This window comes from Tachypleus tridentatus, chromosome 11 (genome assembly GCF_004210375.1).
Source record: "Tachypleus tridentatus isolate NWPU-2018 chromosome 11, ASM421037v1, whole genome shotgun sequence".
NCBI lineage: Eukaryota > Metazoa > Arthropoda > Merostomata > Xiphosura > Limulidae > Tachypleus > Tachypleus tridentatus.
Window position 1 is genome coordinate 71,664,636 of NC_134835.1, and position 24,671 is coordinate 71,689,306.

The window sequence follows — 24,671 nt, forward strand, 5'->3', positions numbered from 1 at the left end:
CTCTGTAGTAAGCTGCCTATTGTGAGACTTAAAAAAAAAAGATTTTCCACATCATCCTGGTAACCTCTAGTCAATAGGTTCACCAAGAGAGACAATTTCTTGTTGTACAGCAGCAACATTTCAAATCCTTTAAAGTCTTGCATTTAAACAGCACACTCATACTTCTTGCAGCTTTCAGAATGTTAAACTGAGTCTTACAAAACTCATTCAGTGTTAGCCCCTCTTCGTGTGATGTAGCCTAAAAATAAAACACTTGTGGAAAACTTTCTTGGTGTACAGCCTCTTGAAATTGGCTATCACTTGTCAGTCTAGAAGCTGGATCAAAGATTAGTGTTAAGAAGCAGAAGCAACATGACTATCAAAAAAGGAAGCAAGCTCATGGTCATGGCCAGATGCATCATTTAAAAGTAACAAAGTCTTTACTTCCACCTCATTCAGAGTTAGATATGTCTTCACAGAGTGGAAAAAAAAAATCAAAAGCCCTTTCACAAAAAAACTGCCTGGCCACCTGTGCTTTATGGCTGAATTTTCAACATACACACAATTCACCTCTAATGACTTTTCATTGCTTAAATACCTTTAGATTCTCAAAATTGTGCACAAGCATGGGTTTCAATTTAAAATCTCCTGATGCATTAGCCCCAAGCAACAAAATAAGCCTCTCCTTTTAGGACTAGTGACCTGGCAAGGCATTTTCTTCTTTGAAAATGTAAATTCTCCAAGGTATCTTTTTCCAAAAGATTCCAGTTTTGTCAACATTACTCCTCCATTAATTCAACAAGTTCCACTTGTACTTTTCTGTAGTCTTCTTATTTGCACAGAATGGTTCTTACTTCTCTGCTTGAACCTTCCAAACCAACTGAAATGTGCTAATTTCAGCCAAACAGAGAGCTCCTATCTAAACTTGACAGGCTTCAGATAATCAGCAATGCCAATTTATGAGCATCTGTAGCCAAACAGCCATTATTTACATAATGTGCTATGCTGAGGCTATGGAAAGAAGCCTCTTGCAGACTGTGGTTTGTCTGAATTTGATTTAAAAGTGAATTAAGACCCCTAACAACAATTTGCCAATGCAACTAGGTTGTTGTCATAATGTAACAGGTGCAATTACAGGTGTAACAGGAAAAAAGAAAAAAGGTAAGAATAATAATGATTTAGTAGCTGAACACAAAACTGATGATGAGGGAGAGAAAAAGAAAGTGGAAAATTCAAATGTTGAAAAGGTTGATTAAAGAAAGTAGACACAAAAGACAAACTAAATGACCTGTTATAAAAAGTCAACAGTTCTGAAGTAAAAAATTCAATAGATGAGCACACAAACATTGTCCCCACATACACACTAAAAACAGATGTAGAATAGGAAATACTAAAAAAGGAAGAAAGACACTGTCGAGTTGAAATTTCTCACTCTGTTTATATCACCATTTTGTAACAAAAAAGGGAGAGAAATGATCAAGAAATATTAGAAGTAGATGACTGAGAAGTAATAGCAGGGTAAGGACCTAAGTAATAAAAGTGCAGTCTTGATCACTAATCAGCTACTGCTAACAAACTTCTCCTGATCAAGAAATGAAGTCAAGAAAAATACCAGAAGATGAAACAGTTCCACAAGCAAATGTGTTAAAAGAACATGCAAGCCATGTGACAACAGCAAATGAAGATACTGAGAGTTCCAGCCAAAGATAATTCCTGAGAATAAATAAACAAGGGAACAGCTTATAGTCAATAACTTACCTGAAGAAGAAAGTTGCCAACTCATCACAATTATGGTACAAAAACAGAAGTTAATGATGTTAAAACAGAGTGAAAGACCACATGAATGAAATTTAACATTGATACAATTTATAAAAATTATAATAAGTAAATACAGAGCCTGTTTTATAAACATACACAGATTTCATGGAATTAGAACCACACTAGATTCAGGCTTGTTTGCACTGGTTTTATCATTGCCCTAAATATAATTCTGGCATCAGGTTAGTGGATTTTTAAATCCAGATTTCATGAAAAATTGAGTAAAATAACAAATTTAGCAGGTAAATGTAATAAATTATCTGTCACATGATCAAACATTTGTTTCAGTGTTCCTCTATTCACTGTTTTTTTTTTTAAGTGATTACAATTGATTTAACAACTAATGTATGATTTATGTCAATAAGTATAATTCACTGGAATGATTGTAACAGACATCACAAGTGTGTCTAACTTCCTAAAGAAAACCAAAGTAAATTTATCCCACAAACTAGATATCTTTTTTATTTTGATTTTTATCAAGTTTTCAATGTGTCATTTCTCAAAACTATGTTAAGGTTTGTTGTTATAAGCCCAACATTTTAGTGGTTTACTTTTATTTATAAGTTTGACATAAGCCTTAAAAAACAGTGGCTGACTAAGACACCATATTAAGGTTTGTTGTTATAAGCCTGACATTTATAAGTTTGACATAAGCCTTAACAACAGTGGCAGACTAAGACATCATGTTAAGGTTTGTTGTCATAAGCCTGACATTTTAGTGGTTTACTTTTATTTATAAGTTTGACATAAGCCTTAAAAACAGTAGCAGATTAAGATACTTTGGAGACCAGAACAGTGAATAATATGGGGACCTCCTCATGAATAATATTCTTTGTTGTACAAGACATATATTACTTCATTGCTATATATACACACTGATTTACAGATCTGTGTGTATTCATATTTACATTCCATTTTTCTGTTTATGTACATTTTTAATTGATAATCATATTTTAACAACTGCTCGAAGAAAGTTATTCATAACTACTACAAAATAAGCATTTATAGAAAAACTAATTTCCTTTCTAATAATCCTTTTTCTACAACACTCTTTACATACAGCATCATAAGCTTAAATCTTTGAGGTCGCAATGTGCCTCAGGATCACTGGGCAGCAACCCAATCTATCCTCCCGTCAATTTGCCACTGTTTACAAAGAAATCATAATATCATTTTTTCTGATTAATAATATAATTTTAGATCTAATTATTTATTTTGCATTCATACATAAAAAATATCTTCACTAGTATTTAATTTGCAAATATATTTAGGTACTAGGCAGGCATAAAAGCATCTATTTTTGTTAGTCTGATATAGAAATCATTTATGCTAAATTTCAACTTTGTTATTTTCATTATAATTACTCAACTAATCAAACTTAGAATGCTGTGAATTACAAAATAGACAAAAACATCCACACAAAACTAAAAAAAATATTAATCCAATTTCTAATTGGAGATGTATTAAAATTTGATCTACTTACAATTATCACTAAAACATTCTTTTCTGCATTATATGTAACAACATCTGCACCAATGGCCTTCTTATATTCTTTATGAGCATTTTCTATTTTGGAGCTGTAGAAATAACATCAAACAACATTAACTCTTATACTAAATTTGGGATACAGGACCAGACTTAAACACATATATCCTTGTATTAAAATATAATAAAATAAACACACCAAATTATATTTCATAAAATGAGTAATAAGTATAAAACAAATTAATTTTCTGTTGATGTGGTAAAGTGTGAAGGAGACATACACGTCAGTTTCTGTTACCTTTATTTTCCACTTTAATAGCATGTATTATTGGCAAGGAGTATTTGACATAAAATAACCTATCATCTTTCAAAGCAGGAAAAAATTTGGTCAAAAAAGAAATTACACTTATCTTACTGAATTTTACATTCAAGTCAAACTAAATTCATATTTTACTCACTGTTCCCGAAGGTCTTCTGGTACATCTATTTCAAATTTATGAAATGACCACTTTGTGACTGGAGGGCTGTAAAACAACACAATTTCTTAAACATATGAAAAGGAACCATTCTCTTTTATTTAACCTTGAAGAAAATGCCTTTGCAGTTATAAGACAGTACATAAACATACATTTTTGTAGCATTTTGCAAGATCTTTGTATGTGTAAAAACATACTTATCTATCACAACACTTTATAACCTTTTAAACATTACATAAATTACCAGTGTAGCTTTGGTACCTCCTAAATGGTATACATGTTACAAAAGTTAGTCAATAAAAGCCTTCTACAGTCTATATTGTTCCCTGTACTACCTATGTACTAAAAATCTTCCAAGTAATTTATATGAGAAGTTCCTAAACTGTGATACATGGAAAAGTTTCATAATTATGGAAATACGTAGTTTGTACACCTTGAAACAAACCCAAGATATAATGACCTGCGTGTTGGTTTCTCTATGAAAGAAGATCACATGTTGCGACTTCTGTGCAACCAAACATTCAGATCAGAATTTAAAAGATATCAACTATTAGATATTTTTGAGTTTGAGAACTTGAGAGTAACAAGAATTTGCAAAGAAAACAGTTTGTTTTGTGATGACATATGCTTCTACATACCTATGCAAGATTTAACTTTTCTCACTTGTGATCCTGACATTTAAATATAGGAAGATGATCAGTAGTGAATCTGAAGTTAGAGCTGACAAACATTATACCTAACATTACAGAACTTTACTCACAATATGAGGCACACCCACTATACTAAAGTCCGTGATTAAGATTAATATAATGAATTTTATTCTTCTATTTTCTTTTGTCAAGTTATACTGTTTTTATGTAGTCTGCTGAAATGTTCGTTACAATATTCACAATTTTAAGAGATCTTACTTTGAAGATACACAGCTGGAACTGTTGCTTCATGAAAATAATCTAACCACTTTGTTAATGTACCCTTTTTAATTTGAAAAAAATAATGTTTTTGCTGATAGTTTTTTTGTTCAGTTTACTTCCTGATTTTTTTTTTTTAATTTACAAGTTTTACAGTAAGTAAAACTGTTTTTTGGAACAGGTACAATGTTTCAATCACTGATGTGATCATTATCAAGTGAAAATTTTCACTGTAAATTGTAATAAAAATTGCTGTTTATAAGAAAAGTTGGAATGTTATTACTGGATGGATGAAATCTAAGATTTCATATACAATTATACAATTCAAGGAATACATATTCAATACAGGCTAAGACAATCTTCTGTCATACAGTCTGAATGCCCAAAATCTCTGAAGCAGCTAGCATTAAAATTTAATTGATTACATATGATTATGTGATTGTAGGGTATCATCAGGCAAGTTCTTTTTTTGTTACAGATCTTTGTATTATTTCTTTAAAATTCCTCCCAGTTCACTTCTTATATCAACCCATCCATATCATTTTTCTCCTTTCTGAGTATACATGCCACCCATAATCCTTTCAACTATGGTCAATATCAAGCTCACACTTCTTTTCCAGGATTTTTACCAATTGTCTCACCTAATAGCTAGTTCTCCTATCTCTTCAGCACACTTGAGTACCTGCTTCCAGCATATGCTATCATATGGCTCTGCTTATTCACCTTCAGAGTATAGCTTTCACATTCATAAAAATATATATACTCCACACAAATGCTTCCATTACCTTAACCACTATCTTGCTTCTATATGTCTTTCACTGTTTAGCTGTCTGCCATTTTGTCCATCAAATCCCTTCCCACTGCAAATTGCTCATGAATATTTCTCACACGACCAGCAATCATCCAAACAAGTACATTGAGATACTTGAAACTCAACATTTAAGAACAACTCCCTCTAGATCAGGGGTAAGCAACCTCTTTCAACACAGGGGCCAGAGGTGATATCTGCGAGTGGATGGAGGGCCACATTAAGTTACAAACTTGAATACTTTTTTGGGACCACCAAGGGCTGTGTGGATGTGACATTTCATTTGGGGACTGATGGCTGGATGATTTTGGCTGGCAGGCTGTAGGTTGCCAACACCTGCTCTAGATCTTCAGAACTAGTAAAATTTGTCTTGCTGATTACTATTACAAGCTTCAGATTTGTGTTCCTTCCTCTGAATTCAGTTTTCCATCAGAAACACAGTATTAAATGCATATCAAAGACTCAGACATCAAAGTCAGCATTTAATCATCTAAAGTTGAAATGCAACGTATGAGAAAGAGATTACACAAGATAGCATATGGCTACAGAACAGAAGTGCTACAAAACTCATTCTCAAACAAAATGAGAAGCAAAGAAAAATGCACAAACAAAATGCCTGAAGTCCAATTCTTGTGATAAAAGGCCCATCTCCAAGTTAAAGAGAAGTATCCATAAGATATTATAATGAGTGTAAAGTAAATTACTTCAAAATGTTCTTTTGGCTAAAGCTCAAATAACTTATTTACCAAACTTAATTTAACTTAAATGATAAAGCCAAACTGGGATATTACTTCAACATTGAATAATACTTATAGGATTTCAACAAAAACTTACAAAAAAGCAACTTAAAGAGAGAAAATCTAACTGCATATTAACATGGTAACTATTAAATGATTTATAAAGAATTCAGAACAAAACCTAGTCATAGAGTAGGCTTTATAATTTTATAACTGTCCATTTACAATTACAGCAAAACAAAACAATCACAGTTCTTTACTTAGTATTTTTATGGCGTAGTCTGTCACTAGGAACAATCTCTGTGTAAGTTGTTTCCCACCCAAGGTACTCTACAACATGGAAATCTCCTTTGGTCATTTTCACCACAGCTTTCCACCAACCACATGCTTCTTGCTCATTGGCCCTAGAGTAGACCTAGAAACACAGTTTAATTTTAGCATGCACGTCATTTATAAAACTGACAATGATAATTCATGTAAATCATTTCACTGTAGACTTTTAAACATTCTAACATATTGTGTAAAGTTAATTCTCATAAACAAGCTAACTCTAGAAATGATGAGTACCTCTTAGATGGTATACTTCAAAAGTAAAAAATCATTATGCACATTTCATATTACTCACAACATAAATCAATTAAACAAATGAAATATTTCACTGCAGTAGTAATTATTAAGATAGCCAATTCATGTTTTACTTCTGTATACAGGATAACCTGGCAAAATATTTAGACAGTGATTGTAATAAAAATATCATCAGCAACACTTGATATGTTGAAAACATTCAAACCATAAAAATTGTAAACATTACTGAACTTTATAATTTTAAGATTAAACATCTTCCATATTCAAGCCTTTTTTATTTTAACCGTTTAATTAGAAAAACATTAAATGTTACTGTCTACACTGATACCAATTATTCCAACATTTGAAAATTGTTTCAAATAACAGTTCTTGTTGAAGTTTATCTAAATATTCAAAAAATTTGAAAATTATTTTAATAATCCTGAGTTAAAAGATACTTTTATGAACTGCTAAATATTTTTCTTTAAACTTCTAATAATTAATCTGACTTATTCAAGAAAATACTTTTTATCACTACTTGAAGTAATTACATTTGCTGCAAGCATACTTGTTAAATTGATAGTCTTTATAAAAATTATATGCAATATGCATTTTCTAAAATTTCATAATTTTAAAAACACCATGACTTATTAACATATAACAAATTATCACTATGCAATGCAATGTCTGGACTATAATATTTAAAAATTTTAGTGAAATAACTTCATATTCAAAGAAAGAATGACAAACATGCCCTTACTTCAACTTCCTGTCCTTCTGTCAATTCTAATTTCTCTCCCTCTTTTAAAGGCAGTGGAGGAAGTCTGACTCTTTGGAAGGGGAACTTGCTTTTGGGCTGCCAGCTGTTGATTGAATCAGATTACATTTTTGTTATATAACAAAAAAAATAGCTAAACTTCTTTCTATTTTCTATAATAACATTCTGAATCCAAATAAACAGAAAACTTTCCAGTCATGCACACCAGTGATGAAAAGTATTTGAAAATCAGTGAAAAAGTTATACATAAAAGTTAATATTTTTTTTAATTACTTACCTTGAACACATTCTCACACCAGGTTGTTTGTACAATATTTATAACCTCTCTATATATAAAAATGTTTGTTTACATTATGCAACCACTTCTAGGTTACAAGTAACGATTACAAAAAATAATATTCTGTAGCACAACAGAAAGTAAAATTATTTACCATTTAATATACCTGATAGCCAACTAGTTTTGGTAAACATATTACCATCATCAGGTCAAAATGTGCTTTAAAAAGAATTACTTCTAGGTTGCTGATCCAACTCAAACAAATTTTGTGGGATAATAGTTTGGTTCAAAAGACAAGTTAATGGGGATTCACAACTTTCTCCACTCCCATAATTAGTTATTGACGTTTATTATCTTTGATATAATTAACATTAACTATATTTGTAGATGGTGCCACATTCTAACACCAAAACAGAAAAAAACATAAATGTTCTATAAAATAACATACACACAAGTGTGGGGGAAGGTATACAAATGCTATATATATTAGAAAGTGTACCAGCACCCTTTATGAGAAAATGCACTAAAAAAAACTGCCACCAGTATTAGAATACTACAAAAAATCAGCTGAAGTTTTTACTCCAACATCCACCATAACACTGATATGAATATCCATTTCCTGAGTTACACCCACTTCCTACTACCTTTCACCCTTGCCCTACAAGACACTTCTGTAGCCATAATCATCAATTAATCACATGAAACACTATGGAAAAACACAAGAGCTGGGTCTTGTAATCAGGTAATGGATGGCAAATGCTACTTTGACTGCTACTTCTATGAAATCACCCTTACTATTGTACAGTGTTTTGAAGTATTTACATATTGAATTCTTAAAGATTATACACAACCATTGGTGAGGTAATAATAAATACTGTAATAATATGTTATAAATAAATTGTTTGAAAGTTAAAATTTTTGTATTATTTATTCACAGCATCCACCCCCACATTTTTTATAAAGTTCATAACCCAGAAAATGATGGGTACAAAAGTTTGTATCATTATTAAAGGAATAAAATCATAAAATCACACAATCACACACATTAAAACAACATAAAAATAAATATCCACACATAACAACAGGTGATATACTTAAATCCACATGTTCAAAATGGATACATAATAATAATAATCCACAAAGAGACAATTTAAATACATGTTAAACATGGACACAGACCTTAAGAACATTTTATTTGCAAATACCTGGCTTGTTATTTCACTATGTCACTATATTTCATTGTACACTATATAATATTTCAGTCATAAGAAATACAACATTCTAAAATACAAAATTATGATTTTGAAAGAAATTTTATATTTTTAAAATTAAAATGAATTTCAAATGCACCTTTACCTCTGAAGTACAAAAAATCCACAATACCCACATTGAAGTGAAGGCGAGAAATAGTATTGAAAGGACCTTTGCATCACTAAAATTTGTGTCTTTGTCAGTAAAGAGATAACCTAGACACCAAGACCACAACAAGTTTTAAAATTTGTCAAACATAAGAGTTCATGAGGATCCACCATCATCACCAGAGCAGATTCAAATGGACTGGATTTATTATAAATAAAACAGAGCAGACCAGCCTCATCATCTTTGAAGTAAAAAATAAGAATGGTTGTTGGTAGTATGTATTTACCTGTCAAATTATCATTCTCAAATAACGTAACATAACAGGTAAACAGGTCATATCATAATACAATGTCCTATACCGGTAGAACAAGATTTTTGTAGGAATAGAACAGCAGTAAACTAATAATTGTTTTTTTAGCAATGTAAACTGGCAGACTTACCATTGTTCCACAAGAGAACATTTGCAACTGGAGTTTGTTCTTAGGCTAAGGATTCTATACAAGCATCTGATAAGACCATAATACAGTGATGGTGAACCTATGGCACGCACAAAAACTTTGCTGGCACATGGCATGCAGTGCTGCCTCTTGATTCTATAAACCCTAAAGCTAACCTATAATAAATAAATATACACATAATGATTATCATTAGTGTCAAATGCAGTAGCGAATGATTTTTTCCAACCCTGGAGCAATAAGAAATTTTCACAGGAGATGTCTCACACCCTCTTGGCACCAGCTTTGTGGTTGCGGAAACAAGACATCAGATAACATGTTTTGAATTCCTCGCAGACCCAGTGTACATATCAGTATTTGAGTAAAAACAGAAATAAACCGTTAACATTGGCCTCACTCTGCTTATATTTTTCTTCTGTTGTTCGTAAGTGAATAGCAGATATTTTGTGAAAATAACGGTAAATATGCATTTGTTATTTTTGCAGTAAATATATGAATTATATTGTTAAAATTATGTTTTTTGGCATGGCACAAGTATATTTTTGATCAGTGATAAGAGTGAGCAAAAACCAAAAGAACACATTTCTCAAGAAGCCAGCAACAACTTACAGTCAAATGTTTTGATGAAATCTGTTTCAGGTAGTTCCAACTTAGTTGCTGGTCGTCTTGAGATTTCAGAGATTATTGTTCAACATGGTAAACCACTTAGTGATGGAGATAATATTAAGGAATTATGGCTAGAATGTGCTTCTTTCCTTTTTGACAGTTTTCCAGAAAAAGAAAAAAAATTTAGTGCATTAAGAAATTGCCAATGAGTAGAAACACAGTAAAAGATAGAATATTAAAGATGAAAACAAACATAGCAAAACAGCTAACAAAAGATATTTGTTCATGTAAATTCCTTTCCATTTGTCTTGATGAGCAGTGATGTTACATCATTATTGCTCGATTTTGTAGGGGTGATGAAATCTGCAAAGAACTGGTTAACTTGGTAAAGTTACCTGAACATACCACAGGAGCTGAAATATACAAGGCTGTAGTAAACGAATTATCCAATCAACAGGTTGACCTTTCAAAAACAGCTTCTGTAACAAGTGATTGTGTACCTAGCATGATTGGTAAAGAAGCAAGTTTTTTAAATCTGTTTGTAAAATATGTTGGACATCCATTAGTAGGTTTTCATTATATTATAAACAAGAAGGCTGAGTGTGCAAAAGCTGGCCTTAAGGAGCTTAAAAAAGTGATGAAAGTTGTAACTAAGGCTGTCAATTTCTGTGCATGCTTTGAAAAAAAAAAGAATTTCAGAATATTTTGCAGTGGATTGACTTGGATAATTTTGAGATGCAACTGACTGATTTACAAAGCAGCTCAATTTGGAGACAAAATTTGTCAACTTGAGAGGTGAACTAGAAAATATTGAAGGAGACCAGTTAGTGACTAGAATAATGCAGAAAATGAGGTTCTGCAACAGTCAGCATACAAAGTTTTAATACAGTTATGATACAGGAAACTGACAATGCTTAAAATACCCTATACAAGTAAAGTTTGTGCAGGATGAGTAAATTCTTGTCAAAACAAATCCATTCAAACACAGAATTTCATATTATACAAATTATACCCCTTTAACTCTTATAAGGGATGTTAGATCATACAGTGATTTGATAGTTATCATGCATAACAGAGCTGCATGCCTAAGTGAAAACTAAACAGGTAAAAGTAAATAACTCATCCACAAGGGATTCATTATGGGTTGGAGAATTAAAAACATAGACAAAATTACACAAACAGAAATTTTAAGGTAGTATTCAAATCTTTTTACATGACAGCCTTAAGAATGTCTTCTAAAAATACTGCAACAAGAATGTCAAACTGCAAACTTATCACTTATAAGGAGTTCAGAAGCATTACAGTAAATAACATAGATCAGTTACAAAAGTTCAATTTACAACACAATAATGACAGATCAGAAAAGCTCTATTCATTGCAAATTAAAAAAAAAACTTTAGTGAGACACCTAAAATGAACCCATCATTCACAAAGCAAAAAAAACGTCACTAACTGCAAGTGTGAAAAATATAAGATTACAAAAACAAGACTCCAAGGCTTCCAGTGTCATAAGAAATGGCAGAAGTGTATCCTGCCAAATACTGCATTGGTGTTAAAATTGGAACTAGATGTATGTATGATCCACTGAAAAGACATGGCAAAGGTAGTTAAATGAGCATGTGTAAAAGAATCAATGATAAAAGGTCAGAATAAGCCAACTAAGTAAAATAAAAAATTGATGGTCATTGAATGTAGACCAACAAAAATAAAAGTGCTCATAATACATATGGAATGGAAAGGAAAAGCTATGAACTGACCACTATACCTGACTGCAAAAAAAAATAAGACGTATGAATAAAGATTTGAAAATAAGTATCCTTTATATCTACCATTGTCACCCAATGTCTAAGATTGAAGAGATTTATAGAAAGTACACAATTTCAAATTTAAAATGAGGTGTTTCCAGGAATGTAGAGTTGAAAAAGAGCTGTAACAAACCTCCCATTTACTGATATCTTTGGAACCATAAAGAAAAGGGAGTAAAACTGGGCAGAATAAAACAATGTTAATTGTACTCATCTAAAGAAGAGTTTTTACCTCTTGATCCATAATTTGTAAGCATCTAGAATAGAAGGAAGAATGAAAGGCATTAAAGGAGAGACTGAATGATCATTCATATCCAAATTAAAAAAACCAATGGTCCCACAAGTGAACCAAAGATCTGAGATGTCTCCCTCTCCACTATTGATACAAACAGAATGAAAGGGTTATTGAGTGGATCACAAAATCACCATCTTACTTACTGTTCTTTACTTTTAGCCACTTAGTATGATCAAGTAACTGACAGAGGTTTCAAAGAGGACAAAACAAAAAATCAGAAAAACAAATTTATTCACTGATCCTCTCAAAACAATTGACTACCAGGATTTAAAATGTTAAAACCCTTAACAAGCTACTACTGACATGCTTCTCTGTGCTCTTCAATGTCAACTAGAAAGTAAGGGTAAGGTGACTGCTCGTAGTGAAGCATGACAGGATAAAGTGTTGACTGTTAAAGGAAATTATATCAGTTAGACACACACCTAAAGACCAAGGTAACATCTTCATCCCAACTAAGAGGATCAGAAGAGTAGCTGATAGCTAATAATAACTATGAAAAATAAAATCTCAAAATGACAAAAAAAAAAAACTAGTAAAGAAGGATTATGAACTTGAAAAATAATGTAAGCAGGGGGAACATGACCTGATATGTGGTTTGTAGCATTTAGCACTTTTTCATGTCAATGATGACAAAGAAATGAAAAGATGGAAAGTAAATATGTATCTTCCAACATAACATCAGCACCTTCAGGCATAATAGGAATTAGTTTAATGTATAAAATACCTGAAAATGATAGAAGTGAAACAAGGATAATCTTCAGAATTAAGGCTAGCTGACAAAAGCCCATCCTTCAGACAATGAAAGTGAATATGCTTGATCAAAAGACAGATTTTTTGTTTTAAAATTTATTATTATGCTTGAATTATTTTTTATAAACACCATCACAAAAAACAGCAAATGTTTCACAAGTGACCATCCATAGAAAGTTAACATTTTCTTTCCCTGAAAATGAATTTCTGAAACCTATTTACATAAAATAACTATCTTCCTTAGCTATTCCATGCATTCTGTTAGAGGCATATGCAAGCTATAAGCCTTGTGAAAACTTCTACTTTATCTCATGTGAAACCACATGAACTTGTGTCACTGCATAATGGCCAAAAGGCTAGTAATAAAGGAAGAAAGGCATTGCATAGAATTACCACTTGCAGAAAATGGGTAGTGGAAGAACTATAGGCAAAAGACCCATCAATGATGGTGATAGACAAATACAGTGGAAAAATGACAAAAATGTGATTAGAACAATGCCACAATAGTGGAAAGTCCAGACTGATGGATAACAAACCAGGCAAATCCCACTTGTTAGGGTGGTTGGAATATAACTCTGAATGGAGAAGGGGAGTGTGAAAGTGCAAAATAAGGAAGTGGGTAACTGAGAGAGTCCATTGAATGGGCACATCAAGGTATTGGTGGTATAAAAAGTACCAACAAAATGGCCCAAGAAGGATAGCAGTGTGTAAATTCAAGGTCCAAAAGAATGAGACAAATAAGGGGACAGGTGCTGATAAAAAAGTAATACCAAATCCCATTGAGGAAAAAAAAAGGGATAACCAGAGCAAAAGGAAGAAGAATAAAGGGCTGTAAGAGAGGAAGCCCAGAGTAAAGAAAGGTAACAAGGTTTCAACCAAAAGTAAAGCCCACAGAAGATTTGGGGAGTACAGGATGTACTTCCCTCTATGTTCTATGACTTGCCAAGAGAAACAGCCTCCCAAAAAATGGAACCTCTTAACAAATAATGAAAATGAGCACACAATTGTATAGATAATGACCCAAATAAAAGAACCAAAAGAATGGTTAGAACAAGGAAAGACTATGGAAAAGATTAAGTGAAACATTTATAATAATATATGCTTTTACCGAAACTAACGGTAGTTATTAATATTAGGGCAAGTTTGGTTTCCTTTCCACTTACTTTAGCCTAATAGTTAAGTAGCTTAGTTACTAAAGTGAACTAAAAATTGTGTAACTAAGTGAACCACCAAAAGGAGCAAAAATGATAACATGTCCAAGAAAAAGAAAGAAAAGGTCAAGCATGCACAAGTGTCAAAATACCTGATCCTATAGAAAAAGGAAAAAGTATCTCAATCTGAGAGGGAATCACTGAAGGAGGATGAGATATGATTTGAGAAGTTGTAAGAAAATACAGGATATAGAACAGGCATGATTCAGTCAGTGTGACAATTCCTAGAAGAAAGTTTACAAAAGAAAACTAAGTATTCAAAAAATAAACCCAGGATATGCAAGGTCTAAGGCAAGAAACATACCAGGACTCACTTCAAAGGAAGAAGGAATTCTAAAGAAGCCAGGGTTGCAATGGGAGAAACAATCTCTCATACAGGGAGAGAATAAATGTAAAATTTAGTGATAAATCATAGTTTGTAGACAAAGATGATAAGCTGAACTTGACTGAGATGAGAAAAAAAAATATCCAAAAGTACATAATAATGAGTGAGTGAGAGATACATCCAAATTCTAAGACAAGTCTCTACCCCCCCCCCCCAACAGAGAAGCGAGAATAATGACAAGGAGGTAGGAGAAGAAGAAACATCTCAGAATGGATTAACAGATATAAACAATAAAAAAAAGGAACTTCAGTCAGGGGTCATAAATATAGCAATCAGAGGTCTCCCAGAATAAGTACAAGAGGGGACAAATGCTGATATGAAAGAAATGTGAATACACAAGAAAACGACAAACAGAATAGAGAAAACTAAGAGGACAGGAGAGAAATGCATGTAAGGTGTCTGACACACACTGACAATGGCAGAACTAGATCAAGTTAAGGCTGTAGATGAGATTAAAAAGAGGAGAAAATGAAATAGGAAAAAAGGGAAAGAGAAAAAGAAGAATGAGAAAAAAGACTAAGAAAGAGAAATGGAAATTAACTGTCAGTAGAAAATGAGACCAAATGCATGAGGAGAGAGAGGTACCCACAGAATTATATATGTGATAGGCACTGGCGAGAAAAGTAATAAACAAGGCAACTGACAGAAGTAAAACATGAAGAGATAAGAACAGGAGTAAACAGGAGAATATGAGTATAGAAGTTACATATTATCAAAACATGTCACCAGGTGGAGATAAAAAAGCACCACAGTAAACAAATTAGTGGAAAACAGGAAGCAGACAAATTATATACTCACATAATATGAAAGAAGGGATACAGTTAAGAGAAATGTTCCCTAACCCAATGAGTCTCAAGAGAAGAGGAACAAATTATGAAGAGACAGAGCAGAATAACTAGAACAGGTCCAGCAGAGAAGAGAATGAACATCCTTAGAAGCATGAAGTGCCACAGATAATTGATGGAGGTAGGACAGGGAATACAGAAAGATAAAAAAAAAAAAAGATGGAAACTTAAAGACAAGGAACAAGAAAGCAAAAAAGAAAGTTAGGTAGGTAGGTATTTCATGTTTACTGGCACAAAGCTATTAGGTTACCTGTGCCAAACAAGATGTAGTACACTATAATGGTGTATGGAAATGAGGGTAAAAATAAGTGAAATATGTAAAATTAAGACCTGTCAGGAAGTCTAAAGCATTAAGTTCAAACTTGCTCTCAGTCACTTGAAGTTGGCCTTTCCAGTCCTGGGTTCAGGTCAAAATAAATTAAAATGTGTAAAAGAAATCATGCTAAAACAGTGTATAGTCCAATAAAAACCTTAAATTAAGTTAAAAAGACCAATGGCTCTTAAAAATGTAAAAATACGAGTGAGACAACCAGTATCACCTATGACATTGGCTAATGTCAAAGGCAAACCTACCTTAAAAATATGTTTAAAATGGCATAGTCATTCTTGGTTATAATGATGGCATGATAATAAAATATGTATGATTTTGACCCAAGTGCCACCTAGACCACACATTGGTGCATCATTACTAGATAAAAGGAAGTGGTGAGTTAAAAACTGTGACCAATATGTAGCCTAGCCAAAATAACTTCCTCACTTTGATCTTTACAAAAACAAGATGGCCAAAGAGCTAAAGACGGCTTGATTTGAAAAAGCTTATTATTTCATTGCTCACTCCAAATTGGCTGCCAATTGGGTTTTGATAACTGGACCATAGTCCATGTATGGAACAGGGATGGTGGTGATAGAGCCAGAGCAGAAAGACTTTGATGGAACCCATAAGATGGACTAAAAAACACAGTAATAGCATTGGCAGAGAAACCTTAACACAAATGCTAGAACACATCTCAAACCTACAAATCTAATTAAAAAAAAACAAATTTAAAGCTATTGTATTCATAGTTCTAAATCAAATGTTTAAAATTTGGTATTGTTTCCTTCTCATAATTCAAGAAAAATGACTGGGCTATGAACTGGTGATGAAAGCTTAAAATAATTACCATAAAAAAGTCTGTTAATTCTGGTGAAGAAACATCTCAAACAGCACCAAGGAAACAATGAGTTTTTGTTCCAATATTAGTGTTCACACTAGTTACTATAAATGTAGGATTTGCCACCATTCTATTGGTGAAAGGCTATAGTATAATGCTAATGACATCACAGAGTAGTGCAATACATGTTCATACACATAGGAAAGGATGCTATGTTCAAGGTTTGTGGCATGCACAAAAATTGTTACTTTCACAACAAGGAATTTTTTAAACATTTCTTAAGATGAATAAAGGAACTTATTATTATTCTAATTTTGACTATATTATTTTAATATGCTAAACTACCTTTCTAATATTACTTGAGATTTTTCACTTTTGGAATTTGTGAATTTTAAATATATCTGATGTTTTATATCACTTCCACTGTTTTGTTTTTGTTTAAATTTTGCACAAAGCTACACAAGAGCTATCTGCACTAGCCATCCCTAATTTAGCAGTTTAAGACTAGAGAGAAGGAAGCTAGTCATCACCACCCACTGCCAACTCTTTGGCTACTCTTACAAATGAATAGTGAGATTGACCATCATATTATAATGCCCCCACAGCTGAAAGAGCTAGCATGTTTGGTGTGAAGGATATCATTTATTTCATCTTCACTTTGAAAGTTTCTTTCACAATGTTCAATTCAAACAGCTTAAGAAATTGTTCTAAGACTCTTATACTACATTCAGAAAGCCAGTTATGTTAATTATAGGACATTTCTTGAGCATATTATTATTTTGTATTCTTCAATGCATTATTGTGTTGGTATTGTTAAGTATTATTACTATTATTATAATTACAAGAAAAGTGGGTTTAAATTTCATATTGGCAACTGACAGTAAATAGAAATGAGGTAAAAACATTTCTTGTTTTTCATGTTTATTCTATATTTGTTGTTATAAAAGTAACTAAAATGTAAAAATCAGGAAGTTATGTGGTTAGGTAAGATAGTGAAAAATAATAAAAATTCTTTACGACATATGCTCATGAGTAGCTTGTGTTATGTCATTCAATATGACGATGTTAAGCTAAGTGTTTGCAAAGTAATTTACAACTTGTATTATGGGATTATTAGTTAGAGTTCACAAGGCAAAAAATTAAATATAAACAGATGTAGACTGTTATGAGTCAAGCTACTTAGAACACACAAATGTAATTTTCAACTACTACAGTCGTTCTAGAAAAAATGAAAAGGATAATTTAGACTTATTTTGTACTTTTTATGGCAATTACAAGAAGAGTTAAATCAGTTAACTTCACATGAACTTAAGATAGAGAAAACAACAGAAAATATAATAGTTTTATTGAAAAAAATGTTTGTAATTATTTAGGTTTTAGAGGTTATGCAAATACAAAATGAAAAATTTTCATGTGAAGAAAAGTATTCTTAATCTTAACATGAAAATCACTTTGCAGTAGGAGTAATCAACACTGACACCATATATTCATGGACAAATCTTTAGTAAAAAATAATTACAAACTGTTTTTTCTATGTTCAAAATACTTGTAGTATTTACTGTAAACTTGCAATTTTTTTGAAGATACACTAAGCATTACAAAGGTAGTAGTATAAAAATTCTGATGGTTACTTTGTGTGGTTATAAGGTCAGTCACATCAACTGATCATTTATGAGAGTTATCACAAAGACACAGATATTCACCTTTTAATTTGGCAAAAAAAAAAAAGGTTTAATTTAACACAAACATTTTCCTTACATTCTGTAACTAGCAGTAACTTTCAAACGTATGAAAAGTTTCTGAACACAAAATTATACTCTGATAAAGAAATAAAATAAAACCTGAAACAATTACATGCACTAAATTTGAAAATTTTATTTTTGAGTCAAAAGGCTTAAAAGTAAAAAATGTTTATTCAATTATATATGCAATCATTATTTCTTCAAAAAACATATTCATATATTAAAGATGTTTTTTAAGTGAAAAGTTTATAGTTGGAAACTTCTTTTTCCAAATTCTTCTGAAACATTTCCTGTAGCAATTCTGTGTATTTTGTGGAGAATTATTTTTATGAATTTCAATAATTTGCCTATTTTTGAACATATCAAAAGGTTATTCCCCTCTTATAAAAAAAAACAAAATTAAAAACAACAAAGCAGTAGTGGCTGTAACTGCTGGCAAAGTACCCAAAAGATAAATGAACAAATTATAAATACCAGCTGCTAATAACTGAAAATGTATGCAGCACAAAATTGATTTTATTTTTTGAAAATGAAGGCAATTTAATATGCTTTGCTTTAATCTTAAGCATCAAAGAGATTTCATTTATTTTTTTTGTAGAATAGTACCAGTATTATTATATTGTACTAATGAAACAAAAATGCTAAGTTTTAAAACATATAGACTTTTCTTAGTTTAAGGTAATTTTTATTTTACCAGTGTTTGATTTTCTCAGTGGCCATGTTTGTAAATCTTTGCTTGTAAATCTAGACATACATACTAATATCTTACTTAAGTTTCAGGCTTTTCTTAACATATGTAATACATTGCAATAAAACCACAATTGCTTAGGTGTAATTACTATCCCTGTCAGTTTGAAAACAAATTTATGACACAATTTTAATACAGTATCATTTTCCTGAATTGTATCTAGGATAATTTTTACAAGTTAATACTGATGTTTATCAAGAAAACTGTTCTAGTTATTTTTTTTATTATTATTACCAGTGGTCTTTTTCCCAATTAAATACATAACAAAACTTTACACTTTTATGCAATAAAAACTTTATAGTAAGGTTTTACAAGAATGACATAAAAATCAGTAACAGAAACCTATAACAAAGGTAACAATATTAATTTTAAAATAACACAACACACAAAATCTTATCATATTTTCACAGCTGTGAATTCAATATCACATATAAAACAGAATATTTCATATATTAAAGCTACCCTTCAAAGCCTCATACTTCAGTTGTTTTTTCTTCATAATCTAGCAATACACTCTTTACAACAGATTAAACACATCCATCTGTTTGAGTTAAAATCTCAAATTTCATGAATATCCAGGATTTTCTTGACCCATATGAATCCTGTTAAACACAAAATCAAGTGGCTGCTACCATCACTTTGTGACAATAGGTGTTCACTCTACAATTATGCAAAGAAAACAATATTTAACATTTTCTTTCATCAATATAAATTAAACACAGTTATATGTTTTATGTAATAAAGTATAACACAACCTTCGTTAACATTTTATGACAGCCATCTCAGAACCTGGTATTTTGAAACTAAGTGGCACCATATACAACATAATGATTAAATAGCAAAGATAATAATGTCTAAGGTTCAAATAGCCCTTCCTAATTCCTTCAGAGCTGAACAATACCTTAGTTAACTGAACACTCATGAGTTTCAATTACATTAATTTAAATTAGTATTTCTGATTACTGATATTTTAGATGGTTACAGCTTAGCTATGTATTGTGTAAAAAGAACCAATTACTTGATTGTTGCTAAGTAATGAAACAAATGACTAACAAATTATCAAAGTTTACTGAAAGCACAACTTTAAATTAAGGTACTACTAACCAGGGTGAGGGCAACAAGTCAGAAGCACCTGCCATCTATACTTTTATCCTTAACCATTTGTATGTCACAGTTATATGCCCTAAACTTACAGTGGGAAATCAAGTTCTTTAGCATATTGTAGCTCGAACCTTTGGCCTTCTGATATGCAGTTAGGCATACTAACCATCAAGACAAACTTTTTGTCTTATCTACTTCAGTGATATGTAAAACATTGAAGTTAATTGTTTTCTTATGACAACCCACACCATCTACAAAATTTCAAAGGTTTACTGTGTATAACATTATGAAAATAATGTAGAATAAAGTCAAACTGCTTAAATACATTAATCAGAGAAATGTGACCATACCTTCAACTTTAACTGCCAAACCTTCAACTCGCATCTTACGTAAAGCAGTTACAAGTCCTACACAACAGATACAATAGCAATCTCTGTTTAAAAGTAAAGAAAACCATTTTTGACTGACTTTGAATGAATGCTTTGAATGTTCCACTACTAAACAGAGATGCATCATAATTAATTACCAAGTTTACCAAAAGGAAATGTCTACCTATTAATGCATCCTTATTCTGCATAAAATAAAATAGTACTTTCTGACTTTTTGGGATAAGTACTGTAGTGGGTAGCCACTAAAAATGCAAACACAGTTAGATATACACTTATGGGCAAGTTGTACTTACTCATTTTCAAATGCTACTGTGAGTTCATCATCGTGAATGTCAGTCACATAAGCCTGAAATACAAATTATCTTATCAAAACACAAGTATCTTTCATATTCATTATACAGTAATAAATGTCAAAAGAAAAAATATGAAAAATACAGACATCAATTAAGAAGCACTCAATTTACATGGTCAAAAGAATTTGCATGATTATCTGTGTACATATGTCTATTAAGTATAAATCCAACTAATATCCAAATACTTACCATTTATTTCAAGATATTAACACTAAAAGGCACCTTCAAATACTATTTGTAAATTTAGCTAAATTACTAAAGTACAAAGCAAATTTTAATCCAATCATGTTTTAGTACATAGTTATTTTTTAAACAAATTAAGTATGGAGACAACTATCAATTCACTATTAGCAATCCACCAATCAAAAAGTTCAATACATAAAGAAACTATATGTTACATCAAAAAGTTACTATATTGTTATATAAAAATGTGCAGTTAGGTCACATTAAATAAGTTTAAGAATGTTAATATACTGCTTTAGTAATAAGAAATCATGAAAGGAATTAAAATATTCATAATATAAAAATACATTTATGTGTATATCCAATAATACTTACCCTCACTGACAATAAAGTTATTTCTCAACTTCCAGGGTTTTCATTCTTTGCCCATATATGCAATGAACACACTTGCTCCAGTCTTTTATACCCCCACTTGAATGCCCTTATCGAATTCTAATTTGCAAAATTCCCCACCAACTTCAATGCACCCTCTATCTAGGTACTATACAAAAAACACCTCATTCAGATAATGCAATCACTTTTTCAAGACATAAACTAACTCTTAGTGGAGAAGTAGGGTGGATGAATGTCAGCAGGGGAAAATGTTATTGGAAATACATTTTCAGTTTAGGAAAATGTTAACTTCCCAAATATACATACCTCCACTGAGAATATAGCTAAAATTCCACATTGAAAAGATGGAAGGATGGTGCAGGCATGTCATACAGAAAGCATTTGTATAGAACAGGAGTATAAGATAAAAATTGTACTACAGTGGGGGTAAACCACACATCCAAAACAGGTATGCTCTTCACCTGGAACCTAGTTCCTGTACCAAAAGTGGAATAGAATAAGAGTAATCATCAGTAGAGACCAGCCCAAACCAGACAGCTGAGGTTCCACAACTCAGAGTTGGAATTAAGGGGTCATGGTGACTGTATCTCACACTGGTGCCTAGGGCTATCAAACAGCATCATATATATATATATATTAGATTTGATTATATCCCAGCCTGTAACAATAGAATGATACATTTCAAACCACCAGAAATCACTACAAGAAACTAACATCAAAGAGGAGAAGCTATATCTTCCATCTAAGGAGTCCTAAAGGCAACACCCCAGGCTTTGAATAACAGGACCATGTACAGGACAGATCTCAGGCCCACATGTTGCAATCTACAAAATGTACCAGTAGCACTAGGAATTCACTGATTGTCCAAATTACAAAACTGCAGAAAACAATGTAGATCTCAAAACATTATTGCAGACATCAAAGATGAAGTTTTATATTTCACCACAAAACAGATTCAAGAGTACAAACTTGTATGACAACAGAAAGTTCCTGGAACTTGTCATATCTGTTCATGAAACTCCTCCTCAATGTGTTTATTTTATACCACAAGGTGCTACACACCATGCTCAAAGGATAGCCAAAGCCTTGTATGTGCTCAAAATCTACATATTCCACAATAAGTTCAGACTGAGTGCATATGAAAGCAGAGGAATTTATAATGTTTATATATTTTTAATCTTATTTCACTTTAGAGCTTGGTTCCATGCTCCCAGTGTAATCTCTGCTCTTGAAAGCAATCCAGCTATATCCAAATCAGCTTCAAAGAACTTTGATGGGATATGTGGTATTTTAGAGAAGAGTTAACAGCTGTGGCTTTTTGATGCATATGTAACACCAAATGCAAAATGAGCCAAGATCAATGAATGAACACTAACATTATGAAGGTACCCAAAATCCAAAGTTAATCAAAATCAACAGAAAGACAGTTCACCAAAAGTCCCTACCAGATTTTGTGACAAAAAAGACACCCCAATATTTTAGATGCCGAGAACATTCAACAAATTTCTTTGATGTGGAACCTGAATTGTAAAGTATCAGGGATGACTACCAAGAAGCATCAGAAATCATGCAGAGTGTGAAAGCCATCAAAGATATAACTGAAAGGGAAGGTTGCACTCATGAAGAACTCTTTGCTTACCAATGATGATCAAAAGCAGTGTCTATTTTAAGTTGTTCACAATAACAGGCATCACTTTCCTAATAAAGTAACTAGTGATATGGCACAAATATCATGTTTACTCATAAAAACTTCAAAATGATGGACATGGATTTTAATGAGATTTTAATTTAGCAATATAAAAACTGTTTTTTCATAATTTATTAAATTTTATTTTGTAAAATAGGAATAACTTCAAGAATCTAATAAAAATAAGTTAAGCTTTATGCTTGTTTCTTTTATCTTATTATCATCCTACATTAAACTTCAGTCAATGAAGTCACATTGTAAAACTTTTTTGAAGTCTTGAACACCAACAATATTCCACAAAATATTTAAAATTTTGCCAAAGTTTTTTATATGCAGTGCAAGAAATCTGAAGGGTGAGTTTATAAATTCTAAACTTTAAAATTTTATGTCCATTGGAAAACCACTCTAATAAACATGTATATTCATAGTTGTATCCATAGGTTGTAAGTGATTAAGTTTGTAATTTGAGAATCAAAAATCAAAAAAGTCTTCATTGCTTACAAAATGAAGGTAAAAATTCTGGAAAATACATTAAGAAACTCTGAACATTAGACTACAAAGTTTCAGTCTATCTGCTAAAAAGTATTCTTATTCAGATATTTGCAACAAAAAAGAAGCCATACTGAAAACTTCAACAAACCAATATGGCAAGAAAGCCCTTACTATCCTGCTGAGAATTGTCAATTAGTCTTTCAAACAACTTTTAACAACAGATTTCAATGCTTGATTAAAAGCAAAAATAACACTAAGGGACAATAACTTCCTGGATATTTCAACCTTTAAAATTGAAGATATAATATTAACTTTATTTTGTTTATTATGCACTTCCTCAGTGCCAAGAGCTATTGGAAAAAATAAGTTGATATCCCATGAAATCATGAACTACTTGCTAATAATTAGTGGGAAAATTAACATATTTAAGGATTTATGACTTTATCAGATAAACAAAAGCTTTACTTGTATAATCAGCAAGTTTCCCCAAGCTTTTCTTGAACATTTTTGTTGTTGTCTAAAGTTAAACACAAAGCTACCCAACATGGGTATCACAAACCTGGTTTCCAATGTTGTAAGTTTGCAGACATACTGCTGTGCTGTTGGAGGGGGCAACAACTTTATTAACGTAATTGTAACATGACAAAAAAAAAAAAAAAACCTCAACTTTTAAAGGAATTGGCCAGACTTAAAATCTATTCATCTCTCTCATAAGCAAAAATAACAGTATAAAATTATTTACCATTTAACCACATTTCTCTCTCCACAAAAAGTTTCCTTTATTATTTTCCTATTATAAAATTATCTTTGACTTATTTGCAGTTAACATATCTATTAAAATTGTTCAAACAAAATGTTATTATTGTTCAAACTAAATATTCACCATTCATT

General features: G+C 31.6%; 1 protein-coding gene across 6 annotated transcripts in view; it reads right to left on the minus strand.

Annotated features, from left to right (window-relative positions):
- The window catches only part of LOC143232425 (RNA-binding protein FXR1-like), a 72,457-nt gene that overhangs the window by 42,833 nt on the left and 4,953 nt on the right, over positions 1–24,671 (minus strand). For all 6 annotated transcript variants that reach the window (XM_076467873.1, XM_076467878.1, XM_076467876.1 and 3 more), the window contains exons 2-6: positions 20,966–21,018; positions 7,536–7,638; positions 6,472–6,626; positions 3,741–3,806; positions 3,281–3,374 (exon numbers count right to left, since the gene is read on the minus strand). In XM_076467873.1, the coding sequence (XP_076323988.1) occupies positions 3,281–3,374; positions 3,741–3,806; positions 6,472–6,626; positions 7,536–7,638; positions 20,966–21,018 (471 nt within the window). The remainder of the gene's footprint in view (positions 1–3,280; positions 3,375–3,740; positions 3,807–6,471; positions 6,627–7,535; positions 7,639–20,965; positions 21,019–24,671) is intronic.